Source organism: Saccopteryx bilineata, chromosome 1 (assembly GCF_036850765.1).
Source record: "Saccopteryx bilineata isolate mSacBil1 chromosome 1, mSacBil1_pri_phased_curated, whole genome shotgun sequence".
NCBI classification, from domain to species: domain Eukaryota; kingdom Metazoa; phylum Chordata; class Mammalia; order Chiroptera; family Emballonuridae; genus Saccopteryx; species Saccopteryx bilineata.
In genome coordinates, this window is record NC_089490.1 from 211,863,910 (window position 1) to 211,887,550 (window position 23,641).

Below are 23,641 nucleotides of genomic sequence, written 5' to 3' on the forward strand. Positions count from 1 at the left end.
CCAGCCACGCCAGGCAGCCCCTTCTGAAGGCATTGCCTCAGAGCAATCATTCTTGTTCAAATCCCACACATGGGCATATTACACCCTGCATGTGAGAGAAAAGCAAACGAATGTCCCAACAGTAATAGCAGGGCATGGTAGAAGAATAATAACAGATAGTCAAAATCAGATGTCTTATCCTGGTGCATAATCACCTATGAAAAAGCCCTTAGGGAGGGTATAAGGCATAAAACCAGCCTATGTGAGAACCAAATCTATTGCTTTGGGAAATTGGTTCTTATCAGATGTTTGAGCTAGTTTTAATTATTTTGTGGAATAAGACTCCTGATAATCATGCTCATAATGGTCATAGTTTTCATATAAGGTTTTGAAAAGGATTTTCTATCTATTGCATTTGTCCAAATAACTAATACATCTAATGCCTCCACCCCTATTCTTGTCCTTTTGATTCTAAAATACAGTGACAAAGAAAGTAAATTGTGTAGATCAAATAAATCTGTTGAAAATTCATTTATCAGGGACTGTGTCTGGTTTCGATCAGTAATGAGCAGTAATGGTTTGTGTACACCTATCCTGGCTTTGTAGTCTGGCCTGAGATTTCATTCCAGATGAAAATTAATAACCCAGGAAGACGAGGGAGAGAGAAGAAACATGGGGAAAGCGGTTCTGAGTGGAGGGAGAAATTTGGGGGTTCTGGGTTATTTTGTGTGCGACATTCCTGTACTTTTTACCACTAAAACCTTTGATAAATAAGTCAAGCCAAACCATTTTCATTGTCACTGGTACAGTTGAGGACATTTTAGATATCAGAGTTCAAAATTCTTACCAAGTAGCTCTAAACACTTGCACAGACTCAAAGTGGAATTCAACCCAATGAGCTGGGTCTGGTGTAGTCTAACCCCATGGCAAGTTAGAGCATAAATAGAGGTTGGGTTTCCTGATTTCTATGGTAAAGTGACAGCTTTGACATTTGCTCCTGAAGCATACTTGTCTCTCTTCCACTAGCCATGTACAATATTGGTACTTGTCATAATGCTAGTGACCCTTCTGAAAATTTGTGTAGTAAGGGATCAACAAGGTTGTCATTGTCTAAGTTCTATCTGTGCTTTAAGTTTAAACACTCTCAAAAAGTATGCTTGGCCTCTCAGAACACATGTCCTTGTTGAAGTGCTTTCCATAGCGACAACCAAATAGATATTATTCCCCTAGGTGTCTGACTGAAATACCAAACAAACAAAAACACAGCCTTATGGAGAATGTTTCTTCATCTTCTACAAAACCAGGCAAAGACATAAAATATTCACATCTACAGTTTTAGTACATTTTTTCTTCAATTCAAACCAAGCCCTAATCAGGAATCCATGTAGTACTGCAGTATGAGAAAGCACTGTTGTGTGTGTGTGTGTGGGGGGGGGAATGCAGGTGATTGGTATGATCACTGCGTTCTCTCCCTGTAGGGACCTTCCTGAGATGGCAAATCACAAGCAAGCTGTTTGTGGTGTCTGAAAGAGTAAGTGGAGATAGGAGATTTGGATGTTTAATGATATCAAGGCCAAACAAGATTTTATTCATCTCACAATAAAGATATTTTTGCCAATGGGAGAAGAAATATTCAAAGTCATTGGCTATTGCTCTAGTGGCTCTCACTCTACTGGGGATGACCTGCATATTTGTCCCTGGTCAGCCAACTAAGCCAAGAGGGGCCCTGCCAACATTCTCCCTGGGACTCCTCTATATTCCCACATCTGACCAAGACATCTGCTGACTGCTGTGTGGTCCCCTCTCAATGAGGTCATGAATTCAAGCAGATGATCACCAGGCCCTTTTGACCTTGGAGCCAGTCTGTCTTGTTAGGATGGTTTGCCTAGCTCTACTCTGTGTCTATCTAATAATTTACCTTGGGTGTGAAGGGACTTTCGAATTCCCTTTCACATTCTTGGAGAGAGCTTCTTCACCTTAACCTTCCATTATTGATAAAAGTAGATAATAGTATCACTATACACACACACACACACCTACACAAACATACATAATCATACACACACCTACACACATAATCTCATACATACAAAGAAGCACTATCTGTTGGTTTTAGTTTTGATTTGCTCTTGTTAAATATGTTTGGCAGGGAGAAAGCAGTCATTCTCCATTTGCAAATTACTGGAGAGAAGAGAGCAAAGGAGAAGAAAAGCCAGTGTACAGGGGGTCCTGAGTCCCCTGAGTAGTGGAACACGTAGAGTGGACCCTTCTGGAGTTGGGGAGGCAGAGAAGTCTGAAGCAAGCTACAAGTGATTGCTATTGAGAGAGAGAGAGAGAGAGAGAGAGAGAAGGGAGGAAGGGAGAAAGGTATGTGTACACTTGCAGAGAGAGAATAGAAGAAACACCCAAGTCTGTGTCAGAAAGAGTTCTCACGTTCCGGGAATAACGTGTACTAGAGTCCAGAAACGCACTGCATTCGGGTGAGCCAGGTAAAACAGGGTAGGACAATTAAGGCAAAGAGAAAGTAAGATCTGGAGCAAGAAAATCTTTGCAGGTCTTGCCAAAAGGAATTTAGATTTTCTCCTTCAGGCCTGTGGTTCCCGGTCTGAAGGCCACAAATCCCGGGGAAGCTATAGAGTTAATGACAGGAGATAGGAGAATCTATAGGAACAACAGGCATTGCTTGCTAAAGAATGTCACCCACATATACTCCTATTTTTCAATTATATGTAGGTGCTTTTGCCGCTAGCCTTGTAGCTCAGTTGCTTAGAACATTGTCCCAACATGCCAAGGTTGTGGGGTTGACCCCCGGGTCAGGGCACATACGAGAGTCAACCAATAAATGCATAAATAAGTAGAACAACATATTGATGTTTCTCTCTCTCAAATAAATAAATAAATAAATAGATAGATAAATAAATGAAATGCTTTATTTGGAGATGCTTTTGTGATCAACTTAATATCAACTGAAAGCATTCCTGACTGTAACATAAAATGAAAATTATTTTTGAATTCACAAGGCTTTTATTATTCAGTGTTATCTAAATTAACAGGAAAGTGCAATTACATGTGGCTTTTTCTTCTTATGTATTTTGGTAAAAATAGTAAAAGTACAATTATTATCGTGTGGAGTCTACAAAATGTGGAGACATTAGAAAGCATTTGGAAACCAATGTTATAGACAATGAACAACCACTAAACATTTCTTAGAAGTGACTTAGAAGTTCAAAACAAACAAAGACAAACCAAAAACTGTCAGCCATGCTGGAGGAAGAGACATGAGGAGGGTCGGAGAAAGATGGGGTGTACCTGAATCCACGCCATGGCATGGGTAAGAAGAACAATGAGGACAGTGCCCACCTGTAGGACCTGATGATCATTTAAATGTGAACATGCAAGAGAGAGAGAATTTGAGCTGATGACAGTCTCAGTTTGGATCAGAGCACAGCTGTGTGGTGCATTCTGAGCACTCCCTAAGAAAAAGAGTTCAGGAACACAGCGGAGTCAGGTGGGTGTTGGGGGGCAATCCACACACCACCAGCAACGACTGTGGTCTGCAGAAGAATGCCCCCCAAGATGTCCATGTCCCTCGCCTGTGACTGTATAGTACACATGGCAAAGAGAGGTCAAGGCTGGAGATGAAATTAAGATTTCTAACTGGCTGACTTTGAGATGGAGGGATTTCCCTGAACTCAGTGAGTAGGCCAGTACAATACCAAGGGCATTTAGCCGTGGAAGGGAAGATAGAGATGACAGGGAAATTCCTTATGAGAAACACCTGACCAGCCATTGCCTTCATGGGGAAGGATCATGAGTCAAAGAATGTGGGTAGGCTCTAGAGCTGGAAGAAACAAGAAAACAGACCCCCTGTTCCCCGGAGACTCCAGAAAGGAACACAACTCAGTCATTGCCTTGATTTTAGCCTAATGCCAACCACAAAACAAAATCAACTGGGTATTCCATTACCAAAAGGCTTTACTTGAGGGACAAAAGAAAGGCTTGCAATCAATACGTGTAGCCATGGATAGCCAAGTGCACACAATAAACTGGACAACGATGGAGGAGATAGTTGATAGAGGAGAAAAGTAAGTTCAGGGAGGGATGGTTATAACCCTAGAGCTCTGTTGTAAACACTGAGTTCCTATAGGGCTCTTGGGATAACATGATAGCTCCTCCCACAAGTTCTAGCTCTTCCCATAGACCCTCTAAATTTCTATCCAAGTTAAGATCTCTGTCATTAACTTTATCACTGGTGAGATTCATTTTAGATTTCTCACCTCCACAACTATACGGTAAGACATTTGTGTGTTTTCTTAACCACTAGGATTGTAGTAATTTCTTACAGCAGGAATAGGAAACTAATAGAGTTTGATTTTAAGTACCTGCAGGACATTCAGGGGAAGAATAAATGGACATATGATGCTCTGCTCCAGAATGTGTCTTAAAGAGATAAACCTTGGGCTCCTGGTGACATGCCTCTTTAATTTGCAAACTGTGTCTCTTTAAGACTTGGTTTTATTGTTAAAATTGCACATTAAATGGGAGATAGAGGCAATTATGGTTGGGTTACTCAGGCTAATAAACAATGATTCTTAAAATGGCTCTAGAGTCACAAAACCAAGAGGATGCTAGTTTGAAGCAAGAACTTCTTGCATGAATGGAGTCAAGGGACACCCCAGCTGAGGGCTGAGAAAGTCAGAGATCCTCTGACTTCTGTACAACACTCACCCTGCTGCTTCCCCCTCAATCCCCAAACCACATTTGTCTGCTAAATTCAGCCTTCCCCATCTGGGTTATTAGCATACAAGTTATCCTAATAGGCAGCAGAATCTATCATATAACCTGAATTTACTGGAGCGATTCCTATGATTTTGATTTTATTTGTAAAAATGAGTGGTGTCAGGGCTGCATCCAGGTGGCTTGATGAGGAAACTGACCATAAGAACCTGAGAATTCACAAACACAACACATGGGCACCTCCCAGCACCGCTGGTGATGGGCACCTGCTGGTGGTGGGCACTGTGAAACTTGTAGGGCACATGGCACCTTTGACTTCTAATCCCTTCCACAGCCATTTGATATGTAGATGTTTACAAATGAGTGACTGTTTACACACAAGGAAACTGAAGCTCAGATCTAATGACCTTTCCATCTCTCACATATGAAGTGCTCCTCTGAGCCTGGACTTCTGGCTCTAAGAACAGCGCTTCTTCCAACATACAGGGACGCCAGCCCACCATCTATCACATAGAGCCAGAGTTCTTGTATCAAGCTGTTACCCCAGAATTCTTGAAACCTTATATTGAATAAGCTTTAACTGCTGGTTGGGATTGTATTCCCACAATGCCTCTAGGGGGTATGGCATGATGCTTCCCGACCAGTCTGCTTCTCCATGTGGCCAAACTTTTATTCCCTTCCAACAAAATTCTTCTGTAGAAAAGGCAAGTGCAGTTCTATCCACAGGTCAGAATTTATTTTATACCACCTCATTTACAGCATTTGCAGGGACAATGCTCTGTTCACTGTCATTACACCTGAAACATGGAGGGACAACTTGGAAAGGCACTGGGTGGCAACAGGAAAGAAAATCTTGACTTCACATTGGCTTGTGCAATACCTGGGTGGGTCCTCGTAAGTCTGTCAATCAGAGAACATCACAAAAGGTTCATTTCCACATCCACGGTAAAGAGAAATAAATCAGTTTTGGGGTACATTGCATTTTTCAATTTTGGAGGAGTTACACTAAAGTGGCATTTTCTAAAGCACAATTCTTACAAACACTTCTCTGTGATACCAAGCTTCAAGTCCAATGAAGCATGAGCTTTGAAGTACATCAACTTTATATGTAACTCAAGCACACACTTTTAAAACCTTTGCTGCCCGATCTCTATTTTCACCAAGAAACAAAAATGGAAACCCTCGAATACAATCAATTTTGCCTTTTGTATCCTGTGAAACGCAGTAACATGTTAAAAACTGTTGTATTTAAATGTTAAGCCTCTAGGCTTTCAGTGCAAATGGCACAGGTTGTATCAAGCTGGGTGACAAATAAAGCACTTGAGTAAAGCTCTCAGAACTGGACCACACAGGCATTCCATAACCACTCTCCACGAGTGGACCTAAAGGCAGAGAATACCAAAGGCCCCTCCTAAGGGAAACAAGAAGGACCCCATATGCATAAACTTCTTTTAACTTTTTTGTTGTATTTTAAAAATTCATTTGAATTGGACTCCATGACACTTGCTTAAGTATAAAATATTGTTCAAAAATTACTTACCAGTCACATAACATCCCTTAGGCCCCACCTCTGCACACCAGGGCGGGCAGAGACTAGTCTGGGAAGCTGGCTTCCCACGGGTAGGCGAGCCAGGCACACAGCTTAGAATGCATTTCATTAGGTCTGTTTGGGGCATTTCCACAAATACATTTTATTCACTCAGGTTATAACTAAACGCTTTAGTAAATTATGACCGATATCCCTTTCCACATATTAAAAAATAAATAGTGAACAGTCTATGTATTTTCAGCTTTTAAACAAAGAAATTAGTTCATTTTATTTACTAACAGAAATAAAAGAAGCCCCTAGCCTAAAGCATCACTTAGTCTTTTGCTTTTTCTATAAAAAAACAAAGGTTGGCTTTTTTTTGAATATCAAAAAGACAACACAAGACCCAAAGATACAACTCTTCTGTCCTCTGGCTCTAGAGCTTTCCCATTAAATTGATTTTGGTAAATCCTGCTTTACCCGCTACAAGCCTGACATTACGATTCAATGTATCAGGCTGCCTCCCAGCATCCCCGAAGCGTAGGCATCATAGAGTAAGACTACTCTCCTACTGCGGCAATTTCATACTCCAGAAGATTTAGCTCTAAACACTGAACTGCCACCTTGAAGAGTATGGATGTTTCACAAACACTTGATGTTCTCACTGCTCGTAAGTGAGGACGTGGCTTAGTGGGGGAGCTCTGGTTCCGCACGAACGTGGCTCCTGGTGGCCACAGCACCCCAGCCCCCTCTGACCGGCAGCGCTGCTCTCTGCTGTCATTTCCTGAAAGATTGAATTTTAACTGGTCAATATAACAGATTTTTTTTTTTTTTGTATTTTTCTGAAGCTGAAAACGGGGAGAGACAGTCAGACAGACTCCCGCATGCGCCCGACCGGGATCCACCCGGCACACCCACCAGGGGTGACGCTCTGCCCACCAGGGGGCGATGCTCTGCCCCTCCGGGGGTAGCTCTGTTGCGACCAGAGCCACTCTAGTGCCTGGGGCAGAGGCCAAGGAGCCATCCCCAGCGCCCGGGCCATCTTTGCTCCAATGGAGCCTCGGCTGTGGGAGGGGAAGAGAGAGACAGAGAGGAAGGAGAAGGGGAGGGGTGGAGAAGCAGATGGGCGCTTCTCCTGTGTGCCCTGGCTGGGAATCGAACCCAGGACTTCTGCACGCCAGGCTGACGCTCTACCATTGAGCCAACCGGCCAGGGCCTATAACAGATTTTTTAAAACAGATTTTGAGATGTCATGTTTTGTTTTCAGATGGTCTTAAAAATGTGTTGGTACCCTTAAAATCCTATCCAGGGTATAATCGAAAATAAATCTGTTCTGAAAGGGTTACCAAAAAGAAGAGGCCACATTTCCCGCCATCTGCTTTAGTGGCCATGCTTTTCTCATCCTGTTTAAAAGTCTTAGTCAGCAGCAAACACAGCCATATATTCATACATGTGTGTGAGCATGTGTACATGTTTTGGCTGATAAGGGAAAAAAAGTACACTTTGTGTCCCACAAATATCTGCTGCAGGTTTTTCAAGAGTGCCCACATCCCTGCAGATGAGACAACCTAAGTATGAAATATAAAAACCATTTAGACTGGCGCTCCCTAATGCTACACTGACCAGGGATTTCTGCAGCATGGTGCATGAATACTAACAGCTAAGGTCACATTCTGATCTAAAGATGAATCACACCCTAAAGACAACATAAGTGCTACTAACACTTGCTGAGTCAACAGGAGGTTTGGGTTGTGTTTATATAGGATCAACACAAATGTTCTAAGAATGAGAAAGCCCACTAAACAATTTTTCCTTTCTGGTCTACACAGTATGATCATTAGTTGCATGGTGGTGGTGGTTGTTTTAAATCTTAAGCAACCAAATATTAGCATTGTGACTGGTTTGAGGTTTTGTAGGCAGAGGTCTCTCATTTTTCTTATTTTTGCTCCTTACAAAAAAGAATAAAAAGTATAGAGTTTCAAAGCTAAGAGCTGTTCTCACCATAAGTAGCTTTGTGTATACAATGCACTTTGCATGGAATAGTCCTCCACCAGGGGACAGTTAACCACACCTTTCCTTCTGTACTTTATCAGGTAGCAAAATTGCATTCTTGATACCCAGATGGGAGGTGTCTTTTTCATATCAATCCAAAGGTCTAAAGCTCTAAATTTCCCAATTATGAAAAATGCTTAACTTACTTCAAAAATGCGTTGCATAAGAGTCTCACCTCTAAGTTCAGACAAACAAGAAAATTAAAGGCAAGAAAGAATCCATAATGGGGGAAGTCCTCCTAATACGCACACACGTTTTCTATATAGGGTGCACACAGTCAAAGGAGTCCTCGCAGCTAATATAGCTTCTAATGTCGATTTCATCTGAAAAGTCTTTCTGGCTTTCTTGCTAGCATCATACGAAACAGCAATACTTCTTCCACCAGGACTTGGAGAGGTTTTTCATTTTGTCTGGAGTCCTGCTTTTGGACTTCTTTGGCTGTTGTTGTATATCTGAATACTGAATGCCAGCAACGATGGCTGCATCAAAAACCTCTTTGAGGTTTTTCTGAGTCAAGGCTGAGCACTCAATGTAGGAGGCGGCTTTGATCTCCTCAGCACACAACTTAGCCGCATCTTCCGGCACTGGTTTCTCCTTGCACTTGTCCAACTCAATGAGGACTTTGACATCTTCTCTGAGATCTGACTGAGTTCCAACTAGGATGATGGGGGCTTTGGGACAGTGGCACCGGATCTCGGGCACCCATTTCTCGGTGACGTTCTGGAAAGAGGAGGGGCTGACTACACTGAAGCACAGCAGGAAGATATCCGTGTTGGTGTAGCAGAGGGGCCTGAGTCTGTCGAACTCATCCTGCAACCAAAGCACTCGAAGTTATTTTTTAAATCCATCCCACCAGCCAAAATACCATTTTAATATTTCTCTTGAAAGGATCTGGCAGGTAATAAAAAACCTTCTGGTTATGGAAAGAAGAGTCTTAGAAATGACCCTGTTGCTCACCTATGTGGGGCCTGCACTATCAGACACAATTATCTGCCATATGCATTAAATGCTTTTGTTTTGTTTTTAGTGAGAGAAGGGGAGATACAGAGACAGACTTCCACATGTGCCCTGACCAGGATCACCTGGCAACCCCATCTGGGGCCATGCTCACAACTGAGCTATTTTTAGCACCTGAGGTGGAGGCTCCATGGAGCCATCCTCAACACCTGAGGTCAACATCAGTCAAGCTATGGCTGCAGGATGGGGATAGAAAGAAAGAGAGAGAGAGAGAGAGAGGGAAAAGGGGAGGGCTGGAGAAGCAGATGGGTGCCTCCCCTGTGTGCCCTGACCAGAATCAAACCTGGGACTTCCACACGCGAAGTCAACACTTAACCACTGAACCAACCGGCCAGGGCCTCAACGTTTTCACCAATGCTCATGACCTGTTTGTAACTTACCACAGAAGAAATACTTAATAAAATTTACCTTAGCCTTCAGACCAGGGTAACTTTGCTACTATTCTAAAATGTAGACAGCATCCATGCTGATCTCCAAGACTCCCACTGACCCCAGGGAGCCCCAAGCCATCAACACTGCCCCTCTCTTTATGAATCCAGCCCTGCCCATCCTCATGACTGCTGTGAGCCATGCCCACTTCATGCCATTGCACTGTGCACCTCAGTAGAGCCAATCAGATACAAAAACAGACCCAGAATTGAAGCTGAGGACATTGTAGGCCACTCTCTTCAACAACTCAAAAGGACCTGTGCCTCTTAATGTTATTTACAATATTGGTTAATGCATTCTCATTCGTTTTTTGTTTTTTGTTTTTTTTTTGTTTTTTGGCAGAGACAGTCAGAGAGGAGGACAGATAGGGACAGACAGACAGGAAGGGAGAGAGATGAGAAACATCAATTCTTTGTTGTGACTCCTTAGTTGTTCATTGATTGATTTCTCATATGTGCCTTGACAGGCGGGGGGGGGGGGTTTACAGCAGACTGAGTGACCCCTTGCTCGAGCCAGCAACCTTGGGCTCAAGCTGGTGAGCCTTGATCAAACCAGATGAGCCTGCGCTCAAGCTGGTGACTTTGGGGTTTTGAACCTGGGTCCTCTGCAACCCAGTCCAATGCTCTATCCACTGCACCACCGCCTGGTCAGGTCATTCTCGTTCTTCTTTGACATTCTTCAATCTTCTTATTTTATCATCTCTTTGTCTCCCATCCTTCCCTGTCTCTTACTTCCTTTGCCTTTGTCTCTCTGCCAACACCACAGGCCTCCATGTGGGTGCTTTGGGATGATAAAGGACCAGACAAAGGGCAGATCCACCTACCCTTAAAGTGTGGAGACCTGGATGGAATAAGTTAGTTGGTTATACGAAGCAATAGGCATGCTACTGTGGTCATCCACTTAACAGAGCCTAAGCCGGATCATGCAGGGCAAGGGATTTCGCTGGGAACAGACGGACATGACCTTGGCTCTTACAGAAATATGACTCCAAATCAGGGTATTCGTATATCTAACACCCGATAGTTCCCTGTGATATATATTCAGCTAACTGAAAACTTTCATTTGACTCTCTCATAGGAACATGTTTACATCATCTCATTCCTATATAAAATTTCTACTTATGGATGCCCACAATCCTCAGGTGTAATGTGAAAGATAATTTCCCAATGGTGAAGAAAAGTTCAATGTCATCTGGATTTTTGTTACTAATTGGCATGCTCTGGTTATTTATAAACTACTATTCATATGCACATTATTCCACATTCATCTTTTCTGGGAATAAAAGAAACCTGAATGTGTTTTATTTCAACACACTTTCTTCGTTTGAGGCTCCATATTTCAATCGGGAGGTAACAACCACCCAACTATATTAAAGTCAACCAGCTAACATGATCAGGAGTGACTATGGCCTTTCAGAAAGTCACTGCCCCTCATCAGTCTTCCATAAGCAAAAGTCAAAAAAGAACAACTTGGGTGTCTTAGTGCCAACTTCATGCTGAAAGAAAAAATGCAGAAACTCAACCAGGTCGACTGCAGCCCAGCTCTGAAGATCTATTCATGAAACGCTCCCTCTGTTCTCACAGGCCTCAAAGGAAGAAGCAAAAACCGAGCCCGGTGTGAGGTCAGCTTCCTCAGGCAGCTGCACTTCGCTGTTGGAAGGCAGTCACCCTTGGCCGTGCCCTGGAATCTGGGGTTGCATTACCGATGAAAAGAAAGGCAAGCTCAGGGGCTGGGCCTTGTGACAGGGCTTTGGAAATCTGGCTCTCTGGACTTCCCGAGATTCTGGCTAAGGGGTTCGGGAGGCAAAGCAGAAATTAAACCCTCCTGCTCCCTGCCTGACCAGAAACTTTAGCTACTTGCTGAAATAAATGCACTACACATATATGCCCTGAGGCCCAGCAATCTGCATGCCTTTGCCAAGTCTGCAGGGAGGATCTGGTTCAGGGGAAGGGTTGGGCAGACCGGCAACTGGATGGTAGCATTGGTCAAGCTGCAATCTGATTTTTTATTTATTCTTTTAGTATAAAGATTTTCCCAAGTGCCTCATGGGTCAAAAGGTTGGAGAGGCCCTGGCCGGTTGGCTCAGTGGTAGAGCGTCGGCCTGGCGTGCAGAAGTCCCGGGTTCGATTCCCGGCCAGGGCACACAAGAGAAGCGCCCATCTGCTTCTCCAACCCTCCCCCTCTCCTTCCTCTCTGTCTCTATCTTCCCCTCCCACAGCGAGGCTCCATTGGAGCAAAAGATGGCCCGGGCGCTGGGGATGGCTCTTTGGCCTCTGCCCCAGGCGCTAGAGTGGCTCTGGGCGTAGCAGAACGACGCCCCGGAGGGGCAGAGCATCGCCCCCTGGTGGGCAGAGCGTCGCCCCTGATGGGCGTGCCGGGTGGATCCCGATCCGGCGCATGCGGGAGTCTGTCTGACTGTCTCTCTCCGTTTCCAGTTTCAGAAAAATACAAAAAAAAAAAAAAAAAAAGGCTGGAGAATTTTCAGCTCCTATGGGCAATGTTATAATGAACTACAATGTAGTCTTATTTTAGAGATAGTCCCCCAGCCGCAGTCTCTTATGCCAAAGGCATGTTTCCCAAAGTTTGCAGTCTCTGATCAATTTTCACTCGAGTAAGACTGGGAGTCCAGTGTTAAAAACTCCTTTTAACATCTTATATGCTTGCCTACCCTCCCTAACAAGAAGACCCAAAGGCACAAGAAGCGATTTCTAGTGATTTCTCCAGCCAGTGCACCTGTATTCTTGCTCTGAGCTTCTGTAAGAACCCTGCTTTGGGGTGCCAGATTACAGCTACCCATGCTCACAGTCTGGGGCAGCTGGAAGTGCAGATGGCTCACTTCACTGTAAATCAACAGGGCTATCATGAGGACTGCTTTGAGGAGAGGAGGAGTTCCACTTGCTGAGTCAACACTAAGTAAATATGGCAGAAATCAAGTCAAGTTCCTTAAAAGGTAATTTGTCAGTTCTGGAGAAGGGTGGGTAGGAAAGGATGATTACCTTGGCCAGTTTTGCTAATAATAACAACCAATACCAACTGATACTTGGGCAGGAAAAAAATTGACTTTATCTTACTTGCCATGTATTTTTCAAGATAAATTTTAGAGTTGGTTTTCTACAAATCTTTACACAGTAGCCTCATTCACTACATAATTATGTATACTTTAATTACCAGTACATCAGGTAAGAAACAAAATAAATCTCAGTGAAAACATTGATGGGAGAGCAGAAGAATCAATTGCAAATAAACCAAACTTACCAGCTTAATACCAAAACCCTTTATTCCCTAAATGTAAATGTCTTTAATGAAAAAAATCTCTAATATGATTCTTGTGTTTCTCTGAATTTTAAACAGACCCTATGATAAATAAAAAATAAAAAATCACTCTTCCTTGGTAATTCTGGATCATTTCTATGAAGATTTTTTGTTTTTGTCTTTTTTCCTGGTAAAAGTCTTATTCCTCTTTCAAAACCGCTGAGGTTTTCCTCCAGGATTCACCCATCCTGCACCTCGAGCCCCCATTGCTTCCTTATTTATTTGTTCACAGGTTCCCTAACTGGTTTGTCTTCCCTACTGCCTGTGTGTTGAGGGGCAGGCCTATGACTTAAGTAGGGATCCCCGGAACCTGTCACTCCACTCGTTCATAGTGATTAAACGTTAATACATGCCAGACATTATGCAGGCACCAGGTGTAAACCCAGGTCCAGAGGAACCAACACAGCACAGGTGGTGGGCGGGGCATGCTTGGGCCCCATCCCTGAAGGATCCCTAATAACCTTGCCTTTAGGTTTCTTGTGTTTTCCTACCTTAGGTCTTGTTCTTAAGTTATTAAACTGTCTCTTCTTGCTTCAGCAGGGTCACTATTTATTGAGATACTACTCTGCCCTAATTTTAAAGATAAGGAAATCTGACCCGTGGTGGAAAAAACATTCTCACTTTATAGAAAGCAATTAAGCTTTAATGATAAATACCAGCAAGGCATTCAGAAAAATTAAATATCAGAAGGGCTTGTGTTCTTTGATTTCTCTTTCCCACAGGCAATAAAATACAGACTGAGTTTGGTTTACTTCTGCTCCTGGTAAGGAGGAAGTTGCAGTGTCCTGTGGTGCGGTAAGGCCAGAACAGAAGAGGACAGTCATGCCACTGTGGCCATCACCAAACCCAAGTTCAACTGGGGAGCAAGGCTGCCTGGTGTGTGTTAACTTGAGGTTTGAAAAATGAAGTTCTGAATTGGCTGCCCTGGAGTAGGTGGGCAACTTGGAAGCCCAGGCTTGGCTGAGGCACTTGGATACAATGGAAACTAACTTCTTAAAAGCAAATGGTCATGTGACAACACCTCAGAAAGTGAAGCAAGCTCTTTTACCTACTTATAGAGTAGCCCTCCAGCCCTTTCCCTAACTCAGGGGTTGGGAACCTATGGCTCGCGAGCCAGATGTGGCTCTTTTGATGGCTGCATCTGGCTCGCAGACAAATCTTTAATAATAATAAAAAAAACGTTAAAAATATAAAACATTCTCATGTATTGCAATCCATTCATTTCCTACCGCTCATGTTCATGGTTGCGGGTGGCTGGAGACAATCACAGCTGTCCTCCGGGACAACACCAAATTTTTATTGGATAATGCATACAGTACACAGGTCGTTGTATGGCTCTCACGGAATTACATTTTAAAATATGTGGCATTCATGGCTCTCTCAGCCAAGTACTAGTTCTCCACTACTTGTAATAAACTTGTAAATGACAGTTTATTAACTGTCATTTCTGCAAACTCAAGAGATGGCACCCTGGTCCTACAGAGAACAGAAACTTCAGTGACTTGAGCACCGTGCCAAGATGGGACTGGGTGATGACGAGTTGCTGTTGGGGATGCCTCAAAGGGGACCTCACACCTATATTGTCTCCTCACTCCCTGGCTGTCTCATCCAAGTGCTTGGCTCTCAAGACAAGAATAAGTGTTCATGATTGGAAAGTGTTCATGATTAGTTCCCGCTCAGCCATGCCTCCAGGTGGGGACACCTCCAACCATTGCCTCTCTGCTTCAAAGGACAGCAGTGGTCCTCATGACTCAAACCACAGCTTCAGCAGGGAGACAGCAACACTTACTGAAATGAACTCCATCTTTATGCTGAATAAATTTCCTAAACATTTGGCTGGTTGACCTTTAATACATTGGTTATATTATCAACTTACTTTGAGAAATGATTACAAAGCATTATTGATCATTTTTAATAAAAAACAGAAAGTAAACAAGATCAGAAACTCCTGTGAGATAAGAACTGTTCTTGACCCTGTTTTCCCGCCTGCCCACACAAAGCTGGCCACACCCTGTTTTATTAGTGCAGAGCTGTTTCCCCCACTCCAGCCTCAAAGAGGAGGCAACGGCAGGGGTTGGGTTACTTCAGGAGGCTTCAGAATTACCCAATTATCAAGGAAGGTTATTTGGAGACCTTTAAAAGGCTCTTTCCCTTCCCACCCTGAGCACTGACATGATACTAACCTGTCCGGCCGTGTCACAGAGCTGGAGTCTCACGGGCCGCCCATCCACGGACACCACAGCTTAAAAATAAAACCAAATTGACAATTAAGGGGTGTCTCTAAACCACTTCTCGAATAGCCTGTACCACCATTCTCAGGCAAACCCTTCAGCTCCGATTCTGGGTCCCCTAAGGAATTAGACTTGTCTAAAACAAGGAGCCTCCCCAAGGCATTTTTGCAAACACTCTCCAGGGCTGACAATTCGTCCATTGCCACAGAGAAGCTGCCAATCCCTGAGCCTTTAATGACATCCTGGTGCCGAGGATTTATTTTCCTGTCACACTAGTTTCAAAAGACTTAGAAACAACACTGGAGGGAGCGTGGGGGGGGGGGTAACCTTGCAGCTCTATATCAGTGGAAAACAAATAATTGTTTTCCCTTGGGAAACGGTGGGAGACAGCAGGGTTTATCATAAAATTGTAACTTGTTTTGAGAACATGTGCAAACACTGGCTGCTTGCATTGTCCTGTTCATAAAAGAGGGCACTGCTTATCTCTCCATGTCAGCTCAAAGGAAGGATTTAAAAAAGAAAAAGGAGCCTGACCTGTGGTGGCGCAGTGGATAAAGCGTCGACCTGGAAATGCTGAGGTTGCCAGTTCGAAACCCTGGGCTTGCCTGGTCAAGGCACAATATGGAAGTTGATGCTTCCTGCTCCTCCCCCCCTTCTCTCTCTCTCTCTGTCTCTCCTCTCTCTCTCTCTCTGTCTCTCCCTCTCCTCCTAAAAAAATGAATAAAAATAAATTAAAAAAAGCACCTCTTACCTAAGAGTGTGCCTTAAAAAAAAAAAAAAAGTAAAGAAAGTGTGTCCAGCTTTCCATGGGGATGAGGTCTCTGGGGAAGGACCTGCATTGGCCAGGATTGGGGAGCTCTGCTTGAATTAAGCACTGTAGTTCTTTCTCAATATATCTTTCTAGATTATTTATGAATATTTATACTAGTCAGTGGAACAAAAAAAATGGGGGGGGGGAGACAATGCCATGTAGGTGGGAAACCCATTAGTATAGCACAATTTATCTAAGAACCTTTGAGATGGAAGAAGACAAGAACTTGCCATCATGACTTTCTAATCTAAGAGGTCAAGAAGCATTAAAAAAAAAAAAAAAAAAAAGAACTAGAGAGTGAGGGTTTCACACTAGCTTCTGTGGATTTTAACTTTTTTCTAAATTTCAAAATGAACTGAAAAATCAAGATAAAGCATTCCTTTATCTTCGTATCTACCAAACCAAAAAACCTAGCATCCTAGCTTTAAGTAGCTTAAAGAAATAGTGAAAAGATACTAAGACTCAGAAACAGCCAATAGGGACGGTGGAAGTGGAGGGAGTCGGGGTAGGGGAGATAGACTCAGAAGAAAGAAATGTTTACACTCCAGTGTTTACACTCCAGATTTCATCCTAACCTAAGCTTTCATCAGAGCCGCTAGTGCTATTTTCACTAAATCAACTATTTTTCGCCATCTCCGTGGCTCTTTAAAGTGGAAATGTCTCCGGACGAGAGGAGCCGCGGAAAGAAAATGAGCGACACTAAGGGCCACAGGTAATGGCACCTGCGCGTCACCTTCCTAGTGAAACTCGGCAGCTGCGCCAGCAGCGTCGACCTGACGCAACTTCTCTACGCAACAAATTGACCAGGCAACTTGAACTCGACTTATTTGATTCCCGTTCGTCATTTCTCTTTTGCACAGGTTCTGAGTCCTGTTCCCACTCCCCCCACCCCCTCAGGCTCTGGCTTTAGGGTTCCCATTCTGTCCGTTCTTGCCCGGTACCCAAGGCTCAGGGACTGTCCTGCAGCCCGCACTTGGTCCGATTACCGGCTGGAGACGGACCCCGGGTCCTGCAGCCCCTTTGGGTCTCCGCGATCCTCGCTCTGCCCACCCTCCCCGGCATTAGATCGGTCAGCACTGCGTCCGCGGACGGCGGCCCCGCGCCCACCCCCCATACCCGCTTACCCGAGAAGTTGTCGAAGGCTGTGGGGATGTACTCGGTGGGGTAGCCGTTGGTGGTGTAGCTCACCACCAGGCTCGTCTTGCCCACCGCGCCATCGCCGACTAGCACGCACTTGATGCCGCGCCCCTCTGCGGCGTCGGCGCGCCCCCGGCCCCCATGCGCCCCGGGCCCGCGCCCCCCGCGTCCCCCACGCTCCCGGCGCGGCGGCACAGGCGGCGCCTCGCAGCGGCCGGGGAATGAGGGGTCCCCCTGCTGTGGGGGCATCGGTCCGTGCTCTTGGATGTGCAAGGGCGAGCAGGGCCCGGCGCAACCGCTCCTCCGTCCCGGAGTCCTCCGGGAGGGAGGAGCTGTCACCGATCGCTGTGGGCGCGTCCCCGGTCCCCGAGAGCCGCGGTTCCAGGCCGCGCGGCTCCTAGACAAAAGCAACCGGGGAGGGTCTTGGTTCTCTGCTCCCGCGTAGCCACCGGCTCTGCTCTGTCCGATCGGAGGACTGCGGGCCAAGCGCCTTAGAGCCGGAGCGCTCTGTCTCCTCCCGGCTTTCCGGCGACACTACGCGTGGGGGGCGGGCAGGGAAGAGAAGGAGGCGGGTCCGGCTCGCCGGCTAGGTTCCCGCGCCTAAGCCACAGCGCCCCCCGCCTGCGCGCCTGGCCCCTGCACCGGCTCCGGAGGCGTTGCCACGCGGGGCAGGCCGGGACCGTAGCGACAGTTCCAGGGACTCTGAACACCCTGTCTAGGGACTGTCCCCTCCCCGCGAACACCGCTCGGGGTGTGCCGCCTGACGGATCCGCGCTGTCCAAGGGCATCTTCCTCCCCAGCGCTCGAGAGTGACACCACCGCTGGACTGGCCCCGGGGTACCGCCTCACTGCGTCCACGTGGGCAGGAACCCTGAGCTTCCTCCTGTTCCCTTCGCCACTCGTCCCACTTGTCCCCTGGTCCCACACCTCCCCTTCTCAATAGGAGCCTGGCGGTAGGGACTTTGCCGGCCACAGAGCTCCCCCCAAGGGGGGAAATGAAGTGTCTTGCGGGAACATGTGGTCTGAGGAGACTAAATTAACAGGAAACTTTTTTTGAAAGTCCGTCATGTGATTTTTAAAAAATGTATAGTGTGATTTTTCTTGTTCTAAAATAATTTATTCTTTTTCATTTGGGAGCAAAGTTATGTTAGGTCCATTTTTAATGCTCATTCGACTTTCTCTTTCTCATTTCATGAAATAGCACATTTCTTTATAGCTCCGAATACTTCATTTACTTAAATGTCATTTGTTGACAATATAATATGGAAAAAAATCCATTTTTCTTTACAGCTTCCTGTCTTTACATATACCACCAGTCCATTCAGAAAAAAAACAGGGAAGACTTTCTGAGCTTAGCCGGGACACAAAGGCTCCTTGGGGTTATCTCTGCGTGAGAAGAGGCATATATTATTAAAACAAATATTGAAACTACAACTAATGAAAAAATGGCAATAACTAATAAATATTGAGCTTTTATTATGTGCCAGACACAACTGTAAGCACTCTGCATAAACTAACTCCTCTAATCTTTAAGATTACTTATACCCATCCTGTGGGTATAAGAAAATCAGACACAGAACTGTTCAATAAAATGCCCAGGATCCCTAAGCTAGTCAGTGGCAGTACCAGGATCCAAACCCAAACAGTCCAGCTCCTGATCCTGTGTTCTTCATCAATGCACAGAGAGCAAAAATAAGCCCTGTGATAAACTCAGATTTGGAAATCTGGCCATGGTCGGAAGGCCCAGCTGGGTTTATCAAGAGGTTCAGGGGTCCCCAAACTACAGCCCCCTGAGGTCATTTATCCGCCCAGCCGCACTTCCGGAAGGGGCACCTCTTTCATTGGTGGTCAGTGAGAGGTCATCCGCATCCTGTGCTCCTGAAGTGTGTGTATGTGGCGGCGCTGCAAAGCACAGTGTCACTCACGTACAGCACTACTTCCAGTGACGCGGGAGGCATGTATCACGGCTCCGGAAGCACGTCATATCACTTCTTACAGCTAGCAGTGACAAATATGGAACCGGACATTGACCATCTCATTAGCCAAAAGCAGGCCCATAGTTCCCATTGAAATACTGGTCAGTTTGTTGATTTAAATTTACTTGTTCTTTATTTTAAATATTATATTTGTTCCCATTTTGTTTTTTTACTTTAAAATAAGATATGTGCAGTGTGCATAGGGATTTGTTCATAGTTTTTTTATAGTCTGGCCTTCCAACGGTCTGAGGGATAGTGAACTGGCCCCCTGTGTAAAAAGTTTGGGGACCCCTGGGTTAGATGCTGGAATACAGAATCCCTCACCTGCAAAAAACTCCTTCTAAGACCCTGGGAGGCCCTAGCAATGTGAACAGATGGTTATGTTTTTGTAAGTTTGCAAAATAATTTTTGGTAATTTTCAACCTTTTTCATTTTATAGCGCACATAAACTAATCACTAAAGCACACCAGGAAAAATGTATAATATTTTGCCAAATAGACAAAAAAAATGCATAATTTTGATAAACTCACAATGGATGGCTATTGTTGTGTTTGCTGTTGTCATGTTTTTACTTGACAATGTAAGGGAAAAGAGGTCAGTACCCCTAACTAAATAGTCAGCTATGGAATGTTTTTAAAATCCTGTGGCACACGGGTTGGAAATTGCTGATAGAGTTTAATCACCACTGGTTAAGCCCACTGTTTCTTTCCACTCCATCTTTCCTTCACATTGCGTGACTTGGAAGTGGCCATGTTTATTTTCAGGATCAGCCAAGGAAAGTGAGGTTGGGGAGGCATTTTCTTAGGATTTAATGGATACATACAGAGCCAGGACTAAGATGCGGGAAGGGGATGCAGTGGGAGCAAAATTTAAGGGGGTCAACTTTGTGCTTACCCGACCCTGAGAATGAGCTTCAAGCACCTACCTGGCTTGTTTCACCCTAACCCTGACCCTAATGGGATTAATTATGTAGTTTACAGTTTCCCTGTGGAGTTTTGTTATGGCCAGTCATCCAGGTGCAGGGAAGGTTACTAGGGACATGCCTACTACCCTCTGTGCTGTGGAGTCACATTCATGTCCACCTGAACTGTCCTAAGTTCCCCAGCACAAGAAGTGTTCCAACAGCAAAAGAATAAACAGTATTTGAGATGAATGGAGCCATGAGCTAGTCTGGTAATTACTCCCATCATAAAGCACATGGTACTGTTAGAGATGGTTTGGCTGTTTCAACCGCATCTGGTCAAAACGGAAGTTCTCTCTTGCCAGGAATATATGCAGCATATATAATCAATCATACATACACCATAACTTTTTGGAGGAAATTACATGAAATAGAGTTGATGTGAATTCCTTTGTGAGTGTATAAGTGAGGACACAGCCTGTAGTAGTAACACATAGCAAGTTTACTGGCATGTGAAGTAGATTTCTGTTCTTCATTCTCCTTATGGAAAACATATTACAGCCGTGGCTGGGTAGTTTACTGAATAGAGCATCGATCAGTTGGGCTGTGATCATGGGTTTGATCCCTGGTTAGGGTACCTACAAGAAGCAAGTAATGAGTGCACTATGAAATGGAACAACTGAGTGGAACAGCAAGTTGATGCTTCTCTCTCTCTCACCAATGGAAAAAAAATTTTTTTTAAAGAAAACATATTACAAAATTGAAGAAATGGTCAAGGGGGCATTTGAGAAGATGTTGTTCAAGGGGCATAAAGTTTCAGTTTTGCAAGATAAATAAGGTTTAACAATTTAATGTACAAAAACGTGACTGTAGTTAACAGTATTATATTGTATACTTGAAATTTGCTGTTGATCTGAAGTGTTCTCTATACACACACACACACACACACACACGGTGAAGTGAAGTGATGGATATGTTAATTACCTTGGCTGGGTGACTATTTTACAATGTATATACATAATAAATCATCAAGTTGTACATCTTAAATATATACCATGTTTAATCATCAACTATACCTCAGAAAAGTGGAGGGGAGGGTGTGCAGCTGAAAAATGTGGGTAAAAATAGTCTTATCAAGGTGTGTCAGGAAGTTTATGAAAATGTCTTCTTTTGTATTTTCTTGAAGTTTATGATTTTTTATGAATTTTATAGCTTATTGCGATGTATTTCTCATTTACTTATAAATCAACATTTATTTTAGTACCCAATTTTCTATTCTAAAATTTTTATTTTCTGTTATAGAAGTCCCCTAGCCCCCCATTTGGACAAGCATCAGGACCTACAAAATCTAGTTTTAATCTTTCCTCCGGCTATGTGTTAATTTGTAGTTTTTAGCCTTAACTCTTGTTTTACTTTATTTTTTAAAGGTGTGCCTTTTATGTTTAATATTGTCCCATTCCTCACTCATTTGGACCCATTTTTCTAAATTCAATTTAATTAGCTCCTTGCAGCCTTCTCTGAAATAGAGCTAATGTTCCCCTATTTATAACGATCTTCTGCAAGCTGTAGAGAAAAACAGATCCCACACTGTGTAGAAGGAGAGAGGTACCCTGGAAATGCCAGTGCCAGTGGCCAGAGGCGCCTCAGGTGTGGTGCTATGCTCCTCCTTACACCCCACACTTGGAATTGTGTGAGGCAAATATTATAGTAGGTTACTGTTTTGACTTTTCTTGTGCATTTATAAAATATATTTAAAAAACACATGAATCCAATTTGTCTATTTCTTGCATCAGCTACCAACCAACCATGATGTCTCCTAGCACGTGGCCCAGGCCTAGCACAGTCAGCAGATGAACTTGGACTGCATTGGAGCCCCTCCCAGGAAACCCCAGGACCAACACACCCAGTGCCTGGTTTTACAGAGTACTGTGATTTATTCACTAGTAAACTAAAAGTCCATGCAGGTGTTTCTTTCTCTTGTACACTCATATATTCTATTAATGAGCAAAGCCCTATAAAGGCAGCTGGCTTCCCCTGGTTCTCAGTCTCTGATCCATCTTCATCTTGACTAATCTGAAAGTAACAAAGTTTGTACTCTTGTCAGGTGCGCCTACACGAAGCCAATCATGAAGACTGTTCTTCTTAAGGTATTTGATGGTGGGATATTTCAAATATCTTTTAGAGAACTGTTTCTCAGAAACAACTGCAGTTTTGTTCTTGAAGTACTCAATGTGAACATCACCAAGATTTCCAGTTTTTCCATTGACTTAAACCTTCTCCCATAGAAACTATTCAAAATTTCCAGAATCAAAAATTCCATCTTCTACTGGATGAGTAAGGCCCAAGCCAAACTTCTAGGTTTTCCTCCTAGGCTTCTTGAGTTTTGGCATCATCTTAAAGGTAGTCCATGCAATCAGACATCCCAGTGGTTAGCTTCATACCACAATAGAGCACCACCCAATTAGTTCCACAAAAGACACACCCAAAGGATGGTTGGAGCGCACACCAGAGCTCATCTACTGTGGTTAGGATCAGTCTTCACATAAGTACCTGGAGAGAAAAATGAAAGCACCAGGGTGCCCTTGGAGGGTGACAGGTAAATTCACACTGCAAGCTTGCTTGAGAGGAAAGGCTGGAGTCACTGCTGATGTTAAAAACAGATGCCCAGCAAGGCAGGCTGAGCCACCCCGCAGGCACCTTCCCCCACCAGTCTTGGTTTATTTTCCTCTTTAAAATCCCCTGGGGTGGGGGGAAGGGAGGAGCACAAAGAAAATCAAATAGAAGATGATGGAAGACAATTTGACTTTGGTGAGGGGTATACAAATAATAAAATGTCAGTGATCTGGAGGTGTTTTCTCTGAATCTATGTGCTCTGATTGATCAATATCACCCTGTTAAAATTAATTGTCTAAATAAAATTTAAAATAAAAAAAATCCCCTGTTCTGGGTCTTCCCAGCTGTTGCAACTCTGCCTCTCCTTGATGAGAAAGGCCACTTCCATTCCTGCCTTGCCACCCCCTCCTGACCTCCCCCCACCCATCCCAGCTGTTCTGACCCTTCCGATAGGAAAATTTCCTTCCCAGACCTTTACAGCAGCAAATCTGCTGCCAACTTTTCTCCCCAAACACACATCACAGAGACTCCCCGGGCCCCACATTTCCCAGCTGCCCCCAATCCTCACAAATGATAAGAACTCTTTACAAACCCCTCTTTGCTACTGCAAAACCACAACTTCCTCTAGTTTTTCAGCCACCCTGAAGATAAGAACAGGCTATGTAATCATTTCACAATAACAGTCATCACCCTGACCAGAAATTCTGAAATAGGACTGTCTCACTCTGTTAAGCCAAATTCAGAGGGACCCGAAACATGAAAGACAGGAACAAGGTCCGTCGTTTATACATCAAAGCTTTATTGTCTAGCTTGGCCAAGCGGCGGGAACTCCGACAGAAATCTGACGGAGAGCGTGCCGGCCCTTTGTTCTACTTAGTTTTTATAGTTTTGTAAGTGGGAAATACAGAAGCAAAAATT

At 44.2% G+C, this 23,641-nt stretch overlaps 1 protein-coding gene across 2 annotated transcripts; it reads right to left on the reverse strand.

Moving 5' to 3' along the window:
* Nucleotides 1-2,891: 2,891 nt before the first annotated feature.
* RHOU (ras homolog family member U) lies at nucleotides 2,892-18,035 on the reverse strand. 2 transcript variants are annotated; one of them, XR_010726037.1, is made up of 4 exons: nucleotides 17,221-18,035; nucleotides 15,238-15,296; nucleotides 8,443-9,106; nucleotides 2,892-7,028 (listed from the first exon to the last, which is right to left on the reverse strand). XR_010726037.1 is itself a non-coding variant. In XM_066235136.1 (3 exons), exons 1-3 carry the CDS (start codon nucleotides 17,480-17,482, stop codon nucleotides 8,651-8,653), a joined length of 777 nt encoding a protein of 258 aa, XP_066091233.1. In that variant the 5' UTR covers nucleotides 17,483-18,035; the 3' UTR covers nucleotides 2,892-8,650. The 2 variants fall into 2 exon arrangements, 1 of the variants encoding a protein (XP_066091233.1); XM_066235136.1 differs by having other exon boundaries at nucleotides 2,892-9,106.
* Nucleotides 18,036-23,641: the final 5,606 nt, after the last annotated feature.

What these genes read in the sequence shown, in the direction of transcription:
- RHOU (XM_066235136.1), bottom strand. Translation starts at nt 17,482, where the DNA reads ATGCCCCCACAGCAGGGGGACCCCTCATTCCCCGGCCGCTGCGAGGCG. An exon ending in AGCCTTCGACAACTTCTCGG is followed by an intron (nt 15,297 to 17,220) that starts GTAAGCGGGTAT and finishes TTTATTTTTAAG; the next exon opens with CTGTGGTGTCCGTGGATGGG. An exon ending in TCTGTGACACGGCCGGACAG is followed by an intron (nt 9,107 to 15,237) that starts GTTAGTATCATG and finishes CTTTGGTTGCAG; the next exon opens with GATGAGTTCGACAGACTCAG.